At 34.0% G+C, this 16,598-nt stretch overlaps 1 protein-coding gene across 2 annotated transcripts in view; it reads left to right on the forward strand.

Annotated features, from left to right (window-relative positions):
* LOC128025552 (paladin) overlaps positions 1 to 16,047 on the forward strand; it is a 60,254-nt gene extending 44,207 nt beyond the window's left edge. For both annotated transcript variants that reach the window (XM_052612005.1, XM_052612004.1), the window contains exons 19-20: positions 10,545 to 10,700; positions 15,494 to 16,047. In XM_052612005.1, coding sequence (XP_052467965.1) covers positions 10,545 to 10,700; positions 15,494 to 15,643 — 306 coding nt within the window. In that variant the 3' untranslated portion in view covers positions 15,644 to 16,047. The remainder of the gene's footprint in view (positions 1 to 10,544; positions 10,701 to 15,493) is intronic.
* The last annotated feature ends 551 nt before the right edge of the window (positions 16,048 to 16,598 follow it).

Consider the following 16,598-nt stretch of genomic DNA (forward strand, 5'->3'; position numbering starts at 1 on the left):
AAATGTGGTTCTAGAAGTCTGAATGGAAATGATTTGCTCTGCCTGCTTTGTTTGGACTGAAGTCCTGAAGTGATTTATTATTTATGGGCATCATGCAGAGTCACTGAAGAAAGTCCATCGAAAACAGCCTGTGAATTGATGAATGCACAACAGAAAACAGGAGATGAAGTGTGTGTGTGTGTGTGTGTGTGTGTGAGCCATTAGTCGGTCACAGAGCGCTGATTGTGTGCTGTAGCTGTCTCTCTCTCTCAATGGTTTCTGGCTGTCTGTTTGCGTCACGTTTGTATTTGTGGCTGGAAAATAGGAGTGGAGGTGCTCTGGAGTCTGCTGAAGTCATTAGGAAGTCTCCGACACACACACACACACACACACACACATGCAGACTGCTCTACGGAAAGAGCAAGGGTCCAAACAGCTGACATATGATAGTTATTTGCTGCTGTTTGGCCGGTGTTCAGAGCGTTCACTTGGACTCGTTGATTGAAAGAGAGCGGCCCGCACACACTTCAGCTTCCACAGAAGATCCTGCTCCAAATCTAGCGATCGTCTTAACTTTATTAACGCTTAAACACAATGTAGAATGCCATTTAAGAGGTTTAATTTTCACATCACATGTATACATCGCAGAATATGAATCATGCAATGCCAGACAGTACCAATAAAACAGGATTGTTTGTTTTCGTTTTAGTTTTCATACGGTTTAAAGGTTTAGTCATATTGTGCTTTCCTCTTTTTTTCTTTTGATTTTTTTTTACTTTAACATAAGCTTATTTAACCTAGTTTTTTCATTCTTCAAAACTAAGTAAAAAAAAAATAATAATAATTAGATTTCAAAAATAAATTCTGATTTAAGTGATCTAATATTTAGATATTTAATACAATAACAACATATTTTATTTTATTTTTCAGCTATATATATATATATATATATATATATATACATATATATATATTTTTTTTATTTTTTTTATTTTTTTATTTTTTATTTTGCTGGAAAATAATATAAAATATGCTCATTAAAAAAAAATAATAATAATAATGATAATAATAATATATATATATATATATATATATATATATATATATATATTTATTTATTTATTTATTTTTAAACACACACATGCACTATTATATATTATTTTGAATTAGCTTTTATTTTTATACTTTGTTTTAATTTCATGTTTAACATTAGAATTTTAGTATGTATATATATATATATATATATATATATATATATATATATATATATATATATATATATATATATATATATATATATATAAAATTATGGTATGGTTTTAGTTAACAACATCAACACTGATCTTAAGTATATTCCATCTGATTTTCCAGCAAAACTATTCTTCAAACAAAATAAATTTACTTGTGAAACACTTCATGAGACTTCTTTTCAAAGATTGCACCAGTTCATTAATTTTAAGTATCTGATTCTGTGTTTTAAGTACATATTTGTTCATTCATTTAACTAAATTTGCCAGTGCAGCAAGAGACCAAATACACGTTTATGAAAACAAGCCTTATTATTTACATTTGCTTACAATTCTGCAGAGTTCTTTATCATAAAATCCATTCGTGTTTGAGTCGGAAGTCTTTGTGTGTTTCTAGCTGAAGCTCTGTCAGGAAATGAAAGGTGTCTGGAGGTTCATGAGGAGTTAATGCCAACATTCTCTCGGCTTGAACCGTAGTTGTGTTTGCTCTTTAACACGATGCTTGAATCAGTCTTCATCAATAACAGACTTCAGTAGAGACTTCATTGCATCGGGACCCTGGACGGTGTTGTAATTGGCAGCACATGTCTGAGTCTGTGTGTGCAGGATCTCCAGAAACAATCGCGTTGTGTGACCGAAGCACGTGTGTGATGTGTTTACTGATTGTGTTCTTGGAGAAATCAATCTCACTAACTCCCGACGAGCCCTGCGGCCAAATAAAGGTCCTTTTGTTTGGACCTCTCACCAGAAGTCATTGGAGATAATAACGCCTTCACACCGAGGCGTCACGTCAGGCCAGGCTTGATGTTTTGTGTGCTGGTAATTGGCTGCTTTTGGACTTTTTAATACGTGCATCAATAGAAACAGGCTTTGCACATCACACACTCGCACGGTTTCCACATTACAGTCTCCGTCTCATTGTTCAGACTCAAAAGTCTTGCCACGAGAGTTTCTAGTAAATGCTGTTCTTTTGAACCTTGTGTTCTATGAAAGCTTGTTTCTGCCACAGGATAGACAAGATGAAAAGGAAACTGTGACAGAATTGAAAGATGTCAAACCTGAAGTTGCAAGAAACTAAGTCAAAATGTGAGATGAAATTATTATTTTTCTTTTTTTTTCAAAATTGTGTTAAAATCCTGTTAAAATTGCAGGATAAAAAGTCAGAATAGCAAGAAATCAATTTATACTTTACTGAAAAAAAGTCAGAATCATGAGATATAAATTCATAATTTTTAGGAAAATAGTATTGGAAGATATAAATCATAATTCACTGAAAGAAATCAGAACTGTGAGATATAAATCATAATTCACTGAAAAACGTTAGAATCGCGAGATATAAATCATAATTCACTGAAAAACATTAGAATCGCGAGATATAAATCGTAATTCACTGAAAAGTCATAATTGCGTGATATGAATCGTAATTCATTGTAAAAAGTCAGAATCGCGAGATATGAATCGTAATTCATTGTAAAAAGTCAGAATCGCGAGATATGAATCGTAATTCATTGTAAAAAGTCAGAATCGCGAGATATGAATCATAATTCACTGAAAAAAGTCAGAATCGTGAGATAGAAATCATAATTCACTGAAAAAAGTCAGAATCGCGAGATATAAATCATAATTCACTGAAAAAAATCTGAATCGCGAGATATAAATCATAATTCACTGAAAAACGCCAGAATCGCGAGATATAAATCATAATTCACTGAAAAACGTCAGAATCGCGAGATATAAATCATAATTCACTGAAGAAAATCAGAATCGCAAGATATAAATCATAATGCACTGACAAACGTCAGAATCGCGAGATATAAATCATAATTCACTGAAAAACGTTAGAATCGCGAGATATAAATCGTAATTCACTAAAAAAAGTCAGAATCGCGAGATATGAATCGTAATTCATTGTAAAAAGTCAGAATCGCTAGATATGAATCGTAATTCATTGTAAAAAGTCAGAATCGCGAGATATGAATCATAATTCACTGAAAAAAGTCAGAACCACGAGATATGAATCATAATTCACTGAAAAAAGTCAGAATCGCGAGATAGAAATCATAATTCACTGAAAAAAGTCAGAATCGCGAGATAGAAATCATAATTCACTGAAAAAAGTCAGAATCGTGAGATAGAAATCATAATTCACTGAAAAAAGTCAGAATCACTAGATAGAAATCATAATTCACTGAAAAACGTCAGAATCGCGAGATATAAATCATAATTCACTGAAAAACGTCAGAATCGCGAGATATAAATCATAATTCACTGAAAAACGTCAGAATCGCGAGATATAAATCATAATTCACTGAAGAAAATCAGAATCGCAAGATATAAATCATAATTCACTGACAAACGTCAGAATCGCGAGATATAAATCATAATTCACTGAAAAAAATCAGAATCGCGAGATATAAATCATAATTCACTAAAAAAAGTCAGAATCGCGAGATATGAATCATAATTCACTGAAAAAAGTCAGAATCGTGAGATAGAAATCATAATTCACTGAAAAAAGTCAGAATCGCGAGATATAAATCATAATTCACTGAAAAAAATCAGAATCGCGAGATATAAATCATAATTCATTGAAAAACGCCAGAATCGCGAGATATAAATCATAATTCACTGAAGAAAATCAGAATCGCAAGATATAAATCATAATGCACTGACAAACGTCAGAATCGCGAGATATAAATAATAATTCACTGAAAAAAATCAGAATCGCGAGATATAAATCATAATTCACTGAAAAAAGTCAGAATCGCGAGATATAAATTCATAATTTTGAGTAAAATAGTATTGGGAGATATAAATCATAATGCACTGAAAAAAGTCAGAATCGCGAAATACAAATCATAATTCACTGAAAAAAGTCTGAATCGCGAGATATAAATCATAATTCACTGAAAAACGTCAGAATCGTGAGCTATAAATCATAATTCACTGAAAGAAATCAGAACCGCGAGATATAAATCATAATTCACTGAAAAACGTTAGAATCGCAAGATATAAATCGTAATTCACTAAAAAAAGTCAGAATCGCGAGATATAAATCGTAATTCACTGAAAAAAGTCATAATTGCGAGATATAAATCATAATTCATTGTAAAAAGTCAGAATCGCGAGATATGAATCGTAATTCATTGTAAAAAGTCAGAATCGCGAGATATGAATCATAATTCACTGAAAAAAGTCAGAACCGCGAGATATGAATCATAATTCACTGAAAAAAGTCAGAATCGCGAGATAGAAATCATAATTCACTGAAAAAAGTCAGAATCGCGAGATAGAAATCATAATTCACTGAAAAAAGTCAGAATCGCGAGATAGAAATCATAATTCACTGAAAAACGTCAGAATCGCGAGATATAAATCATAATTCACTGACAAACGTCAGAATCGCGAGATATAAATCCTAATTCACTGAAAAAAATCAGAATCGCGAGATATAAATAATAATTCACTAAAAAAAGTCCGAATCGCGAGATATAAATTCATAATTTTGAGTAAAATAGTATTGGGAGATATAAATCATAATTCACTGAAAAAAGTCAGAATCGGGAGATATAAATCATAATTCACTGAAAAAAGTCAGAATCGCGAGATATAAATCATAATTCACTGAAAAACGTCAGAATCGTGAGCTATAAATCATAATTCACTGAAAAACGTCAGAATCGTGAGCTATAAATCATAATTCACTGAAAAACGTTAGAATCGCGAGATATAAATCATAATTCACTGAAAAACGTTAGAATCGCGAGATATAAATCATAATTCACTGAAAAACGTCAGAATCGCGAGATATAAATTCATAATTTTGAGTAAAATAGTATTGGGAGATATAAATCATAATTCACTGAAAAAAGTCAGAATCACGAGATATGAATATATCATTCTTTTAAGGAAAAGTTAGTATTGCGAGAGAGAAATTAATCATTCACAGAAAAAAGTTATAATTGTGAGACATAAATTCATAATTGTTAAATAAAACATAACCGTTGCCTTTTTTAATTTTATTCTAATCTGTGGCTGAAGCACAATCCTGAAAAATAAAATGTGTCACAGTTTCCACAAAAATATTAATCAGCAACTGTGTTCAACACTGATAATAATCAGAAATGTTTCTTGAGCAGTAAATCATCATATTTTCATGATTTCTGAAGATCATGTGACACTGAATCACAGAAATAAATTACACTTTAACACAGATTCACACAGAAAACAGCTGTTTTAAATAGTAATAATATTTTACTTTTTTACTGTTTTTTTAATCAAATAAATGCAGCCTTGCTGAGCTTCTTTTCAGAAGCGTCCAGAGCCAGTCTTTGGAGCTGCAGTGTGTAAAGAAATTGCACGGGCAGCTGAACAGTTTTCACCTTCACATCTCTGCTTGCTTTAGTTAGTGTTACAGAAGCTCTGCTGTCATTCATCTCTCTCAGGAAATAAGAGCGTCCACATGATCAGCATTCCAGCTTCAGATCCCGGCTGGAATTATTGAATTCATTTCTCTGGCTCTTGTGTCCGAGGGCTGCAGTGCTGGAGTGGAAATTCATAAATCATGACATAATCGTGGTGTTTATTTCTTTCAGCTTCAGTGAGGTAACTGTGAAAGTGCCATTAAAATGTTCATCTTCTCTTCTTCCAGTTAATGCTCCAGATCTCCGTGCACATTTTTCTTTCTGGAATGGAAGGAATGTGTTTCCCGCCACGTGCAGTGCTGCGTCGCTGTGTGTGTGTGTGTGTGTGTGTGTGTGTGTGTGTACATGTTTTTCTATCCAGGTGGGAATTAAACCTGAATACACACCAACTCATAAGGACTTGTGTCTCTTTGGGGACCTAAATTGAGGTATCCATGGGTACAGAATCTTATAAATCATACAGAATTCATTTTTTTTTAGATTGTAAAAATGCAGAAAGTTTTCTGTGAGGGCAAGGTTTAGGTGGAGGGAGACAGAAAGTACAGAATGAAAAAACATTACACCTATGGAATAATCCCCACAAGGATAGTGAACCAGACTCTGTGTGTGTGTGTGTGTGTGTGTGTGCGTGTGTGTGCGTGTGTGCATGTGTGTCACATGTACCGTGTGAATGTAGTAGTAGTACTACTAAAGTGGAATAAAAATAACATATATATGCATTTGCATTTCCATATGTGTGTTTGTGTATATGTAGATCCAGTCATGTTGAAATGTTCTACAGGGAGTGTGTTTGGTTCAGTCTGTGTGCGTATGCATGTATGTTCGTGTTTGTGCATGTATGGGTCTCTGTGCATGTTCATGCTTATGAATACAGTCCTGGCTAAAGCAAACATCTTCATGCACCGCCATACACCACCTGAACTAACGCTTTCTCATTTTAATCTCTCAATCTCATCTTTTGCATTGCAACTGTCTCACTTTATGTAGAGGGGACCTTCTTTCACACTGCATTCTTCCTAACATAATGCATTTGATATGGACTGCTGTAATGATATCTTTTACAGTGTTTGTTGTTGATGTTGTTCTGGAATATGTCTGCTGTGTTAATTGTATTGAACAGAGCAGCATGATTCTGCTAAACATCTAAGCTTATTAAAAGCCTGTTTTGAACAAACCGAAAGGTCGTGTGGGTTTGGAGCGAGTGTGAGTGAACGGTCTCTTTAATAATGTGCTGTTCAGAGGGAATCTGAGAAATCTGGAGTGGATTTTCTCACCATTTCAAGAAGGAATGTGTCGCTTTTTTATGGAGGAAGAATATTTTGAGAGGATGGAGACACACACATCAGTGACAGAAAGCTGTGTGTGTGTGTGTGTGTGTGTGTGTGTGTGTGTGTGTGTGTGTGTGTGTGTGTGTGTGTGTGTGTGTGTGTGTGTGAGGCCCCTCAGTATTCCCAGGCTCTTGGGAGTGCAGGGCTGAACTGGTAATGATGGTGCAGGATGAATACACACATTGGAATGGGGATGTATCATAGTCTTCTGTTTTTATGTGAAGGGAATTATAATGATCATATTCTAGTGTTAACCCAATGGTGGCCAAATCATTTTACGTAGAGGGAACTTTTTGTGGTCTGATTTTTATTTTATTGCATTGCATGCATTACATACTACTTCCTAACTTGATGCAAACCCTGCTTTGTCAAAAAACACACACACTCACAAAAAGCATGATTTACTTATTTAAAAAAAAAAAACGGCTCTGTTTTTATGTAATGTTTATTGTGATTGGCATAAACCCAAACATGTCAAACTCGTTTTACGTTGAGGGCTCTTTTTACAGGCGTTTCATAATTTCATTTTTTTCTTGAAATGCATTATTTTTTAATATTTTTTATTTTATTGTTGCATTTGTTTTATTTTTATTTTTTTGCATTGCATTACATTGCATCACTTTGCATTGTATGGCATGCTCTTCTTCCCAACCTACTGTAATGCAAACCCTACTAAATAAAAAAAAAAAATATATATATATATATATATATATTAGAAATATTTGTATTATTAGCCTGACTTCATAGTAGAATCATTTTCCTTCCTCAGGTTTTTAGGTCTAAATGTAATGTTAAGTTTAGCAGTTCATTTATCTTTGCTAAGGTGAAGTGTTTGTGGTGTAAATCTCTGTAATGCATGTGTGTGTGTGATGCATGTTTTGTTTTGCATGTATTAGTATGATGTTATTTTCAGGTGTTTAATCTGTAAAAGTTATCATGCAGGAGCGGCTCAGAGGGTGATAAAGTGAAGTGTCTGGGTTTGAGTTTGTGGAGCATCAGGTCTCTTTTCAATGTGAAGTCTTCCCCATGACCTTTGACCTCCAGGAGTCAGCTGCACACTTTGACCTTCTCGTTCATAAATTCTTTGTTACCCTGGAGAGTCCTGTGTGTTCGGTCCTGTTATCAGCTCCTCTCCCGTATATATTATAACGCTAGCATCTGATTGGCTGATGAGCTCTTGAAACAGTAACAGTGTCATACCTGGACTGCTGGTATCCAGGCAACAGCAGCATCAGTGGGAGGAGCCAGTGATTCCTTGAGTATCTTTTGATTTTACATTTTCTTTACTTTGCAAGATCTGAAAGCAGTAGAGGTCATGTGTGATACAAGTGTTAAGAATTAACACAAAAAATATATATGTTTTTAATTATTTTTTATATGTTTTAAATTGTTATTTATTTAAAATATAATTTATTATTTTTTTATATATTATTTATTTTATTTTTAGGGATTACAATAATAACACACGTTACTTCACAATTGGTTGGTTTATTTAAAATGATTAAAATGCATTTAAATTTATTTTATTTTAATATTGTGTTATTAGTTATTTTTTATATTATTTATTTAAATTTTAGGGATACAATAACAGTTTTGTATTATTGAAAATTAACACAAATAACTTCACAGTTGGTGTAATTTTATTTTAAATAACTATACCGAAAGGAAGTGTGTGTGTAATTTTAATATTTAAATCCCAGCTTAATTTGCATGTGAGTCATCATGAAAGCATCAGATCTGTAAATGCAGAAGTGTAAATGAGATTCATTTTAGTTGTATTTGTATGCAACTCTTTTGAAGATATTTAGGTAATAATGATATGTAGCAGTGTATTTCCCATCAGTGATGTCTAATTGAGAAGAGAGTCTTCTGTCATCAATCACAGCAGTGTGAGAACTCCTCAACAGAACAATGATGTTTGCTTTCACCATTCAGATTCAGACCGCCATCTAAATCACACGAAAGCTTTATTTATCACCAGCAGCTGCTGCACTGATTTAACTGTAGGGACGATTTCACATCATAAAACCAGACAAACATCTGCCTTTACTAGTTCTTATCTTTGATTATTTCAGACAGTCCGTCAGAACATGTGACCAGCATATTCAGGACTGCACAGTATTATCCCGTCAGCTTGTTTTATGGATCTGATATAGATTTATACGTCTGACCTTTTTAATGCAACATTAGAAATATCTTTGCATTCATTCGTTTGAAACTCAAACAGGTCCGAAACCCAAGCGCTTCAGTCCGTGCATGCTTGCTTTCATGCATAACGTTGTCATTTGTTTACTGACTGCACTAAAACAGACTCTACTGATGCATGCATTAGATTGAAAAACAATGGTGATCGATTTGTCCCCATTTAACCCAAGTTTGCATCCAGCTGATGAGAATCAATGATCAGAACAGTTTATAACATAACATAGCTACATCTGAAATACCTTGAAATAAAAGAGTTTTGAGGCAGTGAAAGTGTGCGACTTGAGCTTTCTAAATTGAATTAATTGGTCGTTATTGTGCGTTCGTTCTCGCTGTGCATGTAATTGGCCTTTTTATGCTCTGCAGTTTCTTTTGTTGGAACAGTTTGAGTTATAGAATGAGAATAAATGTTACGGCAAAATTAATCTCCCGCTGCCTGCTTAAATTACTCGGCCTGATCTCATTTATAAAAGCGCAGGATTACACAGTCAGTGGGATGCCTTTTAATTCATTTTTTAAAACGATTATATAGTTGCTCTTGTTGTGATTCAAGGACTCCGTTTTACTCATGCAATGTGTTTTAGACTTAATAAGACTTGCAGAAGTGCATTTTTTTAAACATCATTGAACACGTACGTGGGGCAATCAGCATAACTTTACATAATTGCTTAATCATCATTAGAGTTTTGTGAACTTGTGTAAAACTACAGATACCATAATAATAGATTACTTTAAGTATAAGTACTTTTTTTTTTTTTACTTGACTAAAAGCACAAAAATACATGAGTTTTTATGTACTCGAATATTAAAAGCATGGTTATTATTTATTCCATCCAGCACTAGTCAATAAAGAAATTGAGTTTATACATTTAATATGTATTGTTCTGAAAATAAGCAAATGTTTTATTTTATTACCAAAACATGTGCTATTGACATATATATTTTAGATAATATATTTTTTATACATTTACCAGTTTATTTTGTATAAATTTTATAATATTTATTTTTTTATTGTTTTATTATTTACATTTTATAATATTTATTTTTTATTTTTTTTATTTTTTTTACATTTGTGTAAAGCAGATATGTAAATATACTAGTTTTATTTCATTTGAAATCACTACATTAGCGAGGAAGATGCATGGGCATTAATCGCAGTTCGATATCAATCGATTCAACAGTTTCATTGAAAAATTACGTTTCCCAAAATAAAAATGCTCTGATAAAGTACAAATACCTGAACAATGTAGTCGAGTCCGGCGGTGATGCCTGCACCATTTCTCTGTTTGGTGCGATACAGTGCAGCTGCTTGATGCTCAGATGTTTGTTGGAGGTTAATGGCTCTTCTCTGTGTCGTCTGACAGATCAAGAGCTCTAAATGTGAGCCGGAGATCCAGGCTCTGAGGCTGAAGAGTTTGCTGTATCTGGAGCGCTACATGTACCTGATCCTCTTCAACACGTACCTGCACCTGGAGAAGAGAGACTCGTGGCAGCGCTCCTTCAGCGACTGGATGCTGCAGGTGAGATCTGATCGGCTGGAAACATGTGCTTTAGATACTAACTCTCTCTGGAAGTCTTCCATTCAGCCCTATATTGTCATAAAGTGCAATTATCTTGCTTCCTCACAAACAGAGTACAAATCTGTGAATATGGGGAGTCATTCTCTCCGTTATTTTCTTTCTTCTCTAAAAGACCATTTATAAGACTACAGAGCATTTCTGCCATCATTTGTGCTGAGTTAATAAATAAACTCTATTGCTGATCTGCTGATATCACCAGAACTAAACCGATATTAGTTCTGGAGTATTTTATCTGTGTGATCAGTACTCCAAAAAACTATATGACATTACAGTTGGGTAATATATAAGGTATATTTTATATGATTTTGTTGGTAAAACGTGATTAAACCACATGAATATTGCGTCAATTAGTGCTTTTTATTTTATTTTATAAATTTTATTTTAAAAAATTGTAATTTTATATAAAATATATATTTGTTTGCTTAGTACTGTATGTTGTATTTATTTGTAATACTTGTAATTTTTTGTATTAATTTATTTTTATATTTATTTATTTGTGTACACACACACACACACACGTGTATATATATATATATATATATAAAATTTTATTTTATATTTAATTTATATATATTTTTATTTTCTTAATTCATTTATTTTATTCTTTATTGTTTGTACACACACACATACAATTTTATTTTATATACAATTTATTTAAATTGTATTTCTTTATTTTGTATTTATTTTGTTTCACTTTATCATTTGATGTATTATTATTTTATATTTATTCGTTTTTATATTTATTTAGTGTTTTTTATAATTTATGTTCAATTTATATTAATTAATTAATTAATTAATTTAAATATTTATTTGATCAATGTTCTATTCATTTCTTTATTGTATTTTCTGTTTTGTTTTGGTTTGGTTTCACAGCATGCCCTTGCCATTTCATGACTAGTGAGCATTAAGACTTTTAGTTAAACAGCATCTCTTACTTAAATATCAAATGCAAATGCACATCCAAATTATGCACATCCTTGTATATTTGTGAATCTGTTATCAGCCAGCCTAGTGTTCATCTCCCTTCAGCTTCACACTTGATTTCAACAGTCCTTCACAAACCTCAGTGAAGGTTAATGATACTGTAACTCTTGAACACTTTGAGTTGTGTGCACTTGTCCAGCTGTTGTGTGAATGTTCTCCCGTGTGAATTTGTGCTTGTCGAGCTGTAGCCATCGCTTCATTTGGACATGGCCCCTGGAATTTACAAGCTTATCCTAACATTACTGTGTGTGTGCGTGTGTGTGTGTGTGTGTGTGTGTGAGAGGCCAGCTGTGGCTCACGGTAAAGTCTGGAATTTACTACCATTCCAAACAAATGAGTGTTTCCCCCCTGCACGGATTATTGAGCTTTTTCCCTGATGCTTTTCCATTCTCCTCCAGTCCTGCATTTCAGCAAACGAAGAACCAGTTACTAAACTGAGCTTTGTTTAACCCCAGCTGTGATAAAGTCTCTGTAAACTCTTGATCTGATGATAGAAACATGATCAGGTGAACTAAACTAACCTGGAAGAATCATCCGTCGACATCATTGTCATGTTCCCAGCGAACATCTGTCCTGATGTCTCTCCTGACTCCATGTATAATCAATAATCACAGTCCGTTATTGGATTCTGGCTTCAGTGTGACTATAACCCAACACGTATGAAAGGAATATTCTGGGTTAAATACTCCATTGACATCTTTTGACCAGTTCCTCAGTTTTAAAAAAAAAGGAAACAATTATTGCACGCCAGAAAGATTACAATATCATGCTTTAACACATTGCTAGCATGTTTTAACGTGCTTTAATAATAATAACAATCAGTTGTTGAGCCAAATATAATTCAAGCACTAATTAGACAACAAACTGTCCTGCTATTATGTAAATCTGCAATTGCAATAATTAATACGGTGCATTTTAGAAGAGTTGTTCATCTCTTCAATGTATTTGTCATCAGCTAAAGTCTGGATGACTCTGATTTCTCCATCCAGAAAGAGTCGTGCTAAAATCACAGAGGCATTCTTCTGCTGCGTGTGTTTTCACAGGGATTGTTCAGGGATTGTTCAGGTGTTTTTATAATGCTGGATTGTCTTCAATGTGGCTTTGTTTCAAACCGGCCCAACACGAGGCCTTCAAACACCATTCAGTGAGTTACTACATTAAAAGAGGGAGGTAATCTCAACTGAAATTATGGTTTATTATTTGTAATATTTAGATAAAAACGTGAATATATTACTCAGAGTTGGTTCACATTCTCATTTCCATGACAACGTTCAGAACGCCAAAATAAAATAATTTACAATAATTTATATTCTTATTTTTTAGGTATTAAATTTACTTGATATACTATTAATATATTATGATTTTTTTTTATTGAAAATTTAATTTAATTTGAAATCTGAAATCTGAAACTGCAAAAATATGTATTTGTTTATTCTATTTAATTGTAATTTTTTTATTTTATTAGGATAGGACAGTATATTCTTACATGAAAAATGGAATATTTTGAAATATCAGATAGTTTTATATTTTCTTTATTTGTATTTTTTCAAGTTTTAGTTATTTTGTTTTGTTTTTGTAATTTTTATGTCTAATATAATTTTTTTTATATATGTCTTTTACTACTTTTTATTTCAGTTTTATGTAGTGCAACTAAATAAAACTAAAGAGTTTTTTGGCATCTAGCTAAAAATAGTGCTAACACTTTACGCCTTTATATATAATGCATTAATTGTAATTGTAATAACCGTATTGTTACACCTTTAGAATGTATGATGCGTTAAAGCACTATATATATAATATAATAATGCGTTTGAACTTTGATTACAATTGTTTATGAAAAGATGTAATGTATTGCAATGTGCATTATGAATATCTTTTATAATGCATTATTTCAAACTTTCAAACAAAGCTTTGTCGAGCCAACGCCAAAGTTTGTTTACCGCCTTTACTCCACTAGTGCTCTCTTATAGTTCAGTTTGTTCCTTTGTGTAATGCATTGATAATCCAGATGCTTTAGTCCTGGTGTCATGTTCATCAGCTGCTGTGAGTGTCCTGTTGACCGGGTCATCGGTCAGCTGGGGTCAAACGTCCGCTCTCTGACCTCTCTCTCTCTCTCTCTCTCTCTTACACAACACTGGTCAACACATTCAGAGTGGGTTTGAGGTCTCAGAGGTCGATATACATTTGTTTATATGTGCGCTTCGATCTACCCATTAGATGCAGTTGATGCTGTCTCTATTATTAAAAGTCACTGGCTTTCTTCTGTGCTTTTTAGCACAATGATTTCAGTGCACCGATCCTTTAAGGTCATGTGAACAGGTGTTTGAGCTGATATTGTGTCTCTCTGCTGACGGTGTGTTTGTCAGGTGATTTACAGCTGCTAATATCGTGTGTTTGTCAGGATTTCTCTGGCTATAAAGAGCTCTGCTCTCATAACGTCTCTGCTTTTACTGCGGCTGTGTGTTTGTCTGCACTCTTTTCTCATCGTGTCCAGTGTTTGTTATTTTTATAGCTGCTGGAGACTGTTTAATACCTGATCCAGCTGTGCCCGCTCATTTATGATATGGTTTTCCTTGAATCAGACCAGATGATCCACGAGACAACAATTAGAGATCTATTAATTGGTCTGTGTGTATCGCACTATATATTGTGTATATGTATATATATGTATGTATATTGCACTAGTTTGTTAGATAGATATTGCAGACAGATTAATATGTAGTAAGACGTATAAATGGATATATAGTTGGATACTGCAGACACATGGAAATTTAGTTCGACGTGTAGATAAATGCATATAGAGTTGGATGATATATACTGCAGACAGATGGATATATAGTTAGAGAGATGGATATATATTGGAACAGTAAAGACAAAATAGCTTTCTCTGCTGTGGAGTCGAGACATTTGCAAATATGATTAAAAGATGAATGATGAATGATGTTTTGGGAGTTTCTGTCTTTTAGTCTCCTCTTAAGCTGCTGAAATTAATGTTCAATCGGAATTAAATCTGGAGATTGATTTGGGCAGTCTAAGACTTTACATTTCTTGACTGAACTGGCAGGGTGTTTTGGGTCACTGTCCTAGTCCAATTTGAAGTACTTTTTCAATGAGTTTGGTTGCATCTTCTTGAATATTGGCAGCCAAGATGATTTTGTACCCTTCCAATTAATTCCAATTAATTCTGCTACTGCAATCATACATGAAGTCATCATTATGATGAAGAGACCTGTTCTAGAGACAGCCATGCATGCCCATGACATTTTAGGGTTCATTTTCACAGCTTTTATGATTTGTCTGTCATCAGCTACTGTTGTATTTCTCAGCCGATTAAGTCATCTATGGTTGCCGACGTCGCTGGTATTTTCCAAACTCTTAATTTCTCCATATATATATATTTTTTTTTTTTACTTAATATTTTTTTTTTTTTTCTGCCAGCTGCTAAAAGTCTGAAACTCTCATCCAGCAAACTGTTTCAACCTGCAGCCGGTTTCTGTGTAGATAGCTTGTTATTAAGTAAGAGCATCTCTGAGCCATATAAGGATATTCTCATGCCTCATGTCGAAGAGAGGGGCGGAGTCAGCAGAGCTCATTAGCATTTAAAGAGACATGCACCGAAACGAGGCGCTGTGATCAGAGCTGTTTCTGACAAGGGTGTTGTTTTTCGTGTCACACAGAAAGACCGGACTGGAATTTGAGTCGCAATCCTGTCCAATACTGAACTGTGTGTCTGTGTGTTTTGTGTTCAGGTGGCGGCTCGGGCTGGAGTTTATGAGCTGTTGAATCAGTTGGGCTTCTCTGAGTTTGAGGACCTGAGAGACTCAACCCTCTGTCGTCTCCGACATCGCTGGCAACAGCAGAACCGCCACGGGCTCCCGTTCAGAGGAGAATTCATCTGAGAAACCTCTTCATTTGAAGGACGTCCACCTGTTTTTGACCAGTAGCTGAAGTGTGAAGGACTAGATCTTAAACCCACTGTGAGGAACTCTAATAAGAACACAAGATGATCAGATGATGTTGCATGAATATTCATGAGCTCTCACATGTGGATGCTCATTTATAAATGTACTTTCTGGCTTTTTTCTCTTTCTGTGCAGGTCTCTCACATCTATTATTAACTTAACAGGACTCTTTTTACATTACTTTTAGCTTTAGATTATTATTTGACGTGTCTTTGCTTGTATAGTTTATTCACTCTGTTCTTTTTTTAACATTTGAAGGCTGCAGGAACTATAATGTTGAGTTTCTCATGATGAAGACTTTTATAAAGGCGGACTCCATTAAAATTCTTTTGTAACAGGAATGTGTTCGTTTATTGACTGCTGAATCTGTGACTCGTTTGTTTTAATAGGATCTTGAAGGAGAAAACGTGTGCACATGTATCATGGGTCTTTGCATGAAAACAGCTATAACGTATTTCTAGAAGCGTCCCGCTGTATTCTGGGAGGTATGGAGGAGGACATGCTTTGCATCATGGGTAGGATTAGACTCTCATTAGTGGGGCTTCAGAGGCTTGTGGTTTTTAATTGTCTGTGGAAAAGTGGAAGAGACGAGCCGAGCGCTCCTGACCTGAAAGGGGGGTATTTTCTGTGATGTCATCATGTGGTTGAGCCTGAATTCTGCACAGAGACAAAACACATGCGACTCGAAGAAAAAAACACTTTGGTAAAGCACGAAGGCAACACACTGAAGTATTATGTACTGATGAGTTATATCATTAAAAAAATATAGGATGAGCAATATAAAATAAATCCATTCCGCATTAAAGGAATAGCTCAAAATCTAAGTTAGCTGTAAATGTGTTCAGTTTGTTTCTTCATCAGGTTTGGAGAAATGTAGCACTGCATCAGTGTC

This window comes from Carassius gibelio, chromosome A12 (genome assembly GCF_023724105.1).
Source record: "Carassius gibelio isolate Cgi1373 ecotype wild population from Czech Republic chromosome A12, carGib1.2-hapl.c, whole genome shotgun sequence".
NCBI classification, from domain to species: Eukaryota; Metazoa; Chordata; class Actinopteri; order Cypriniformes; family Cyprinidae; genus Carassius; species Carassius gibelio.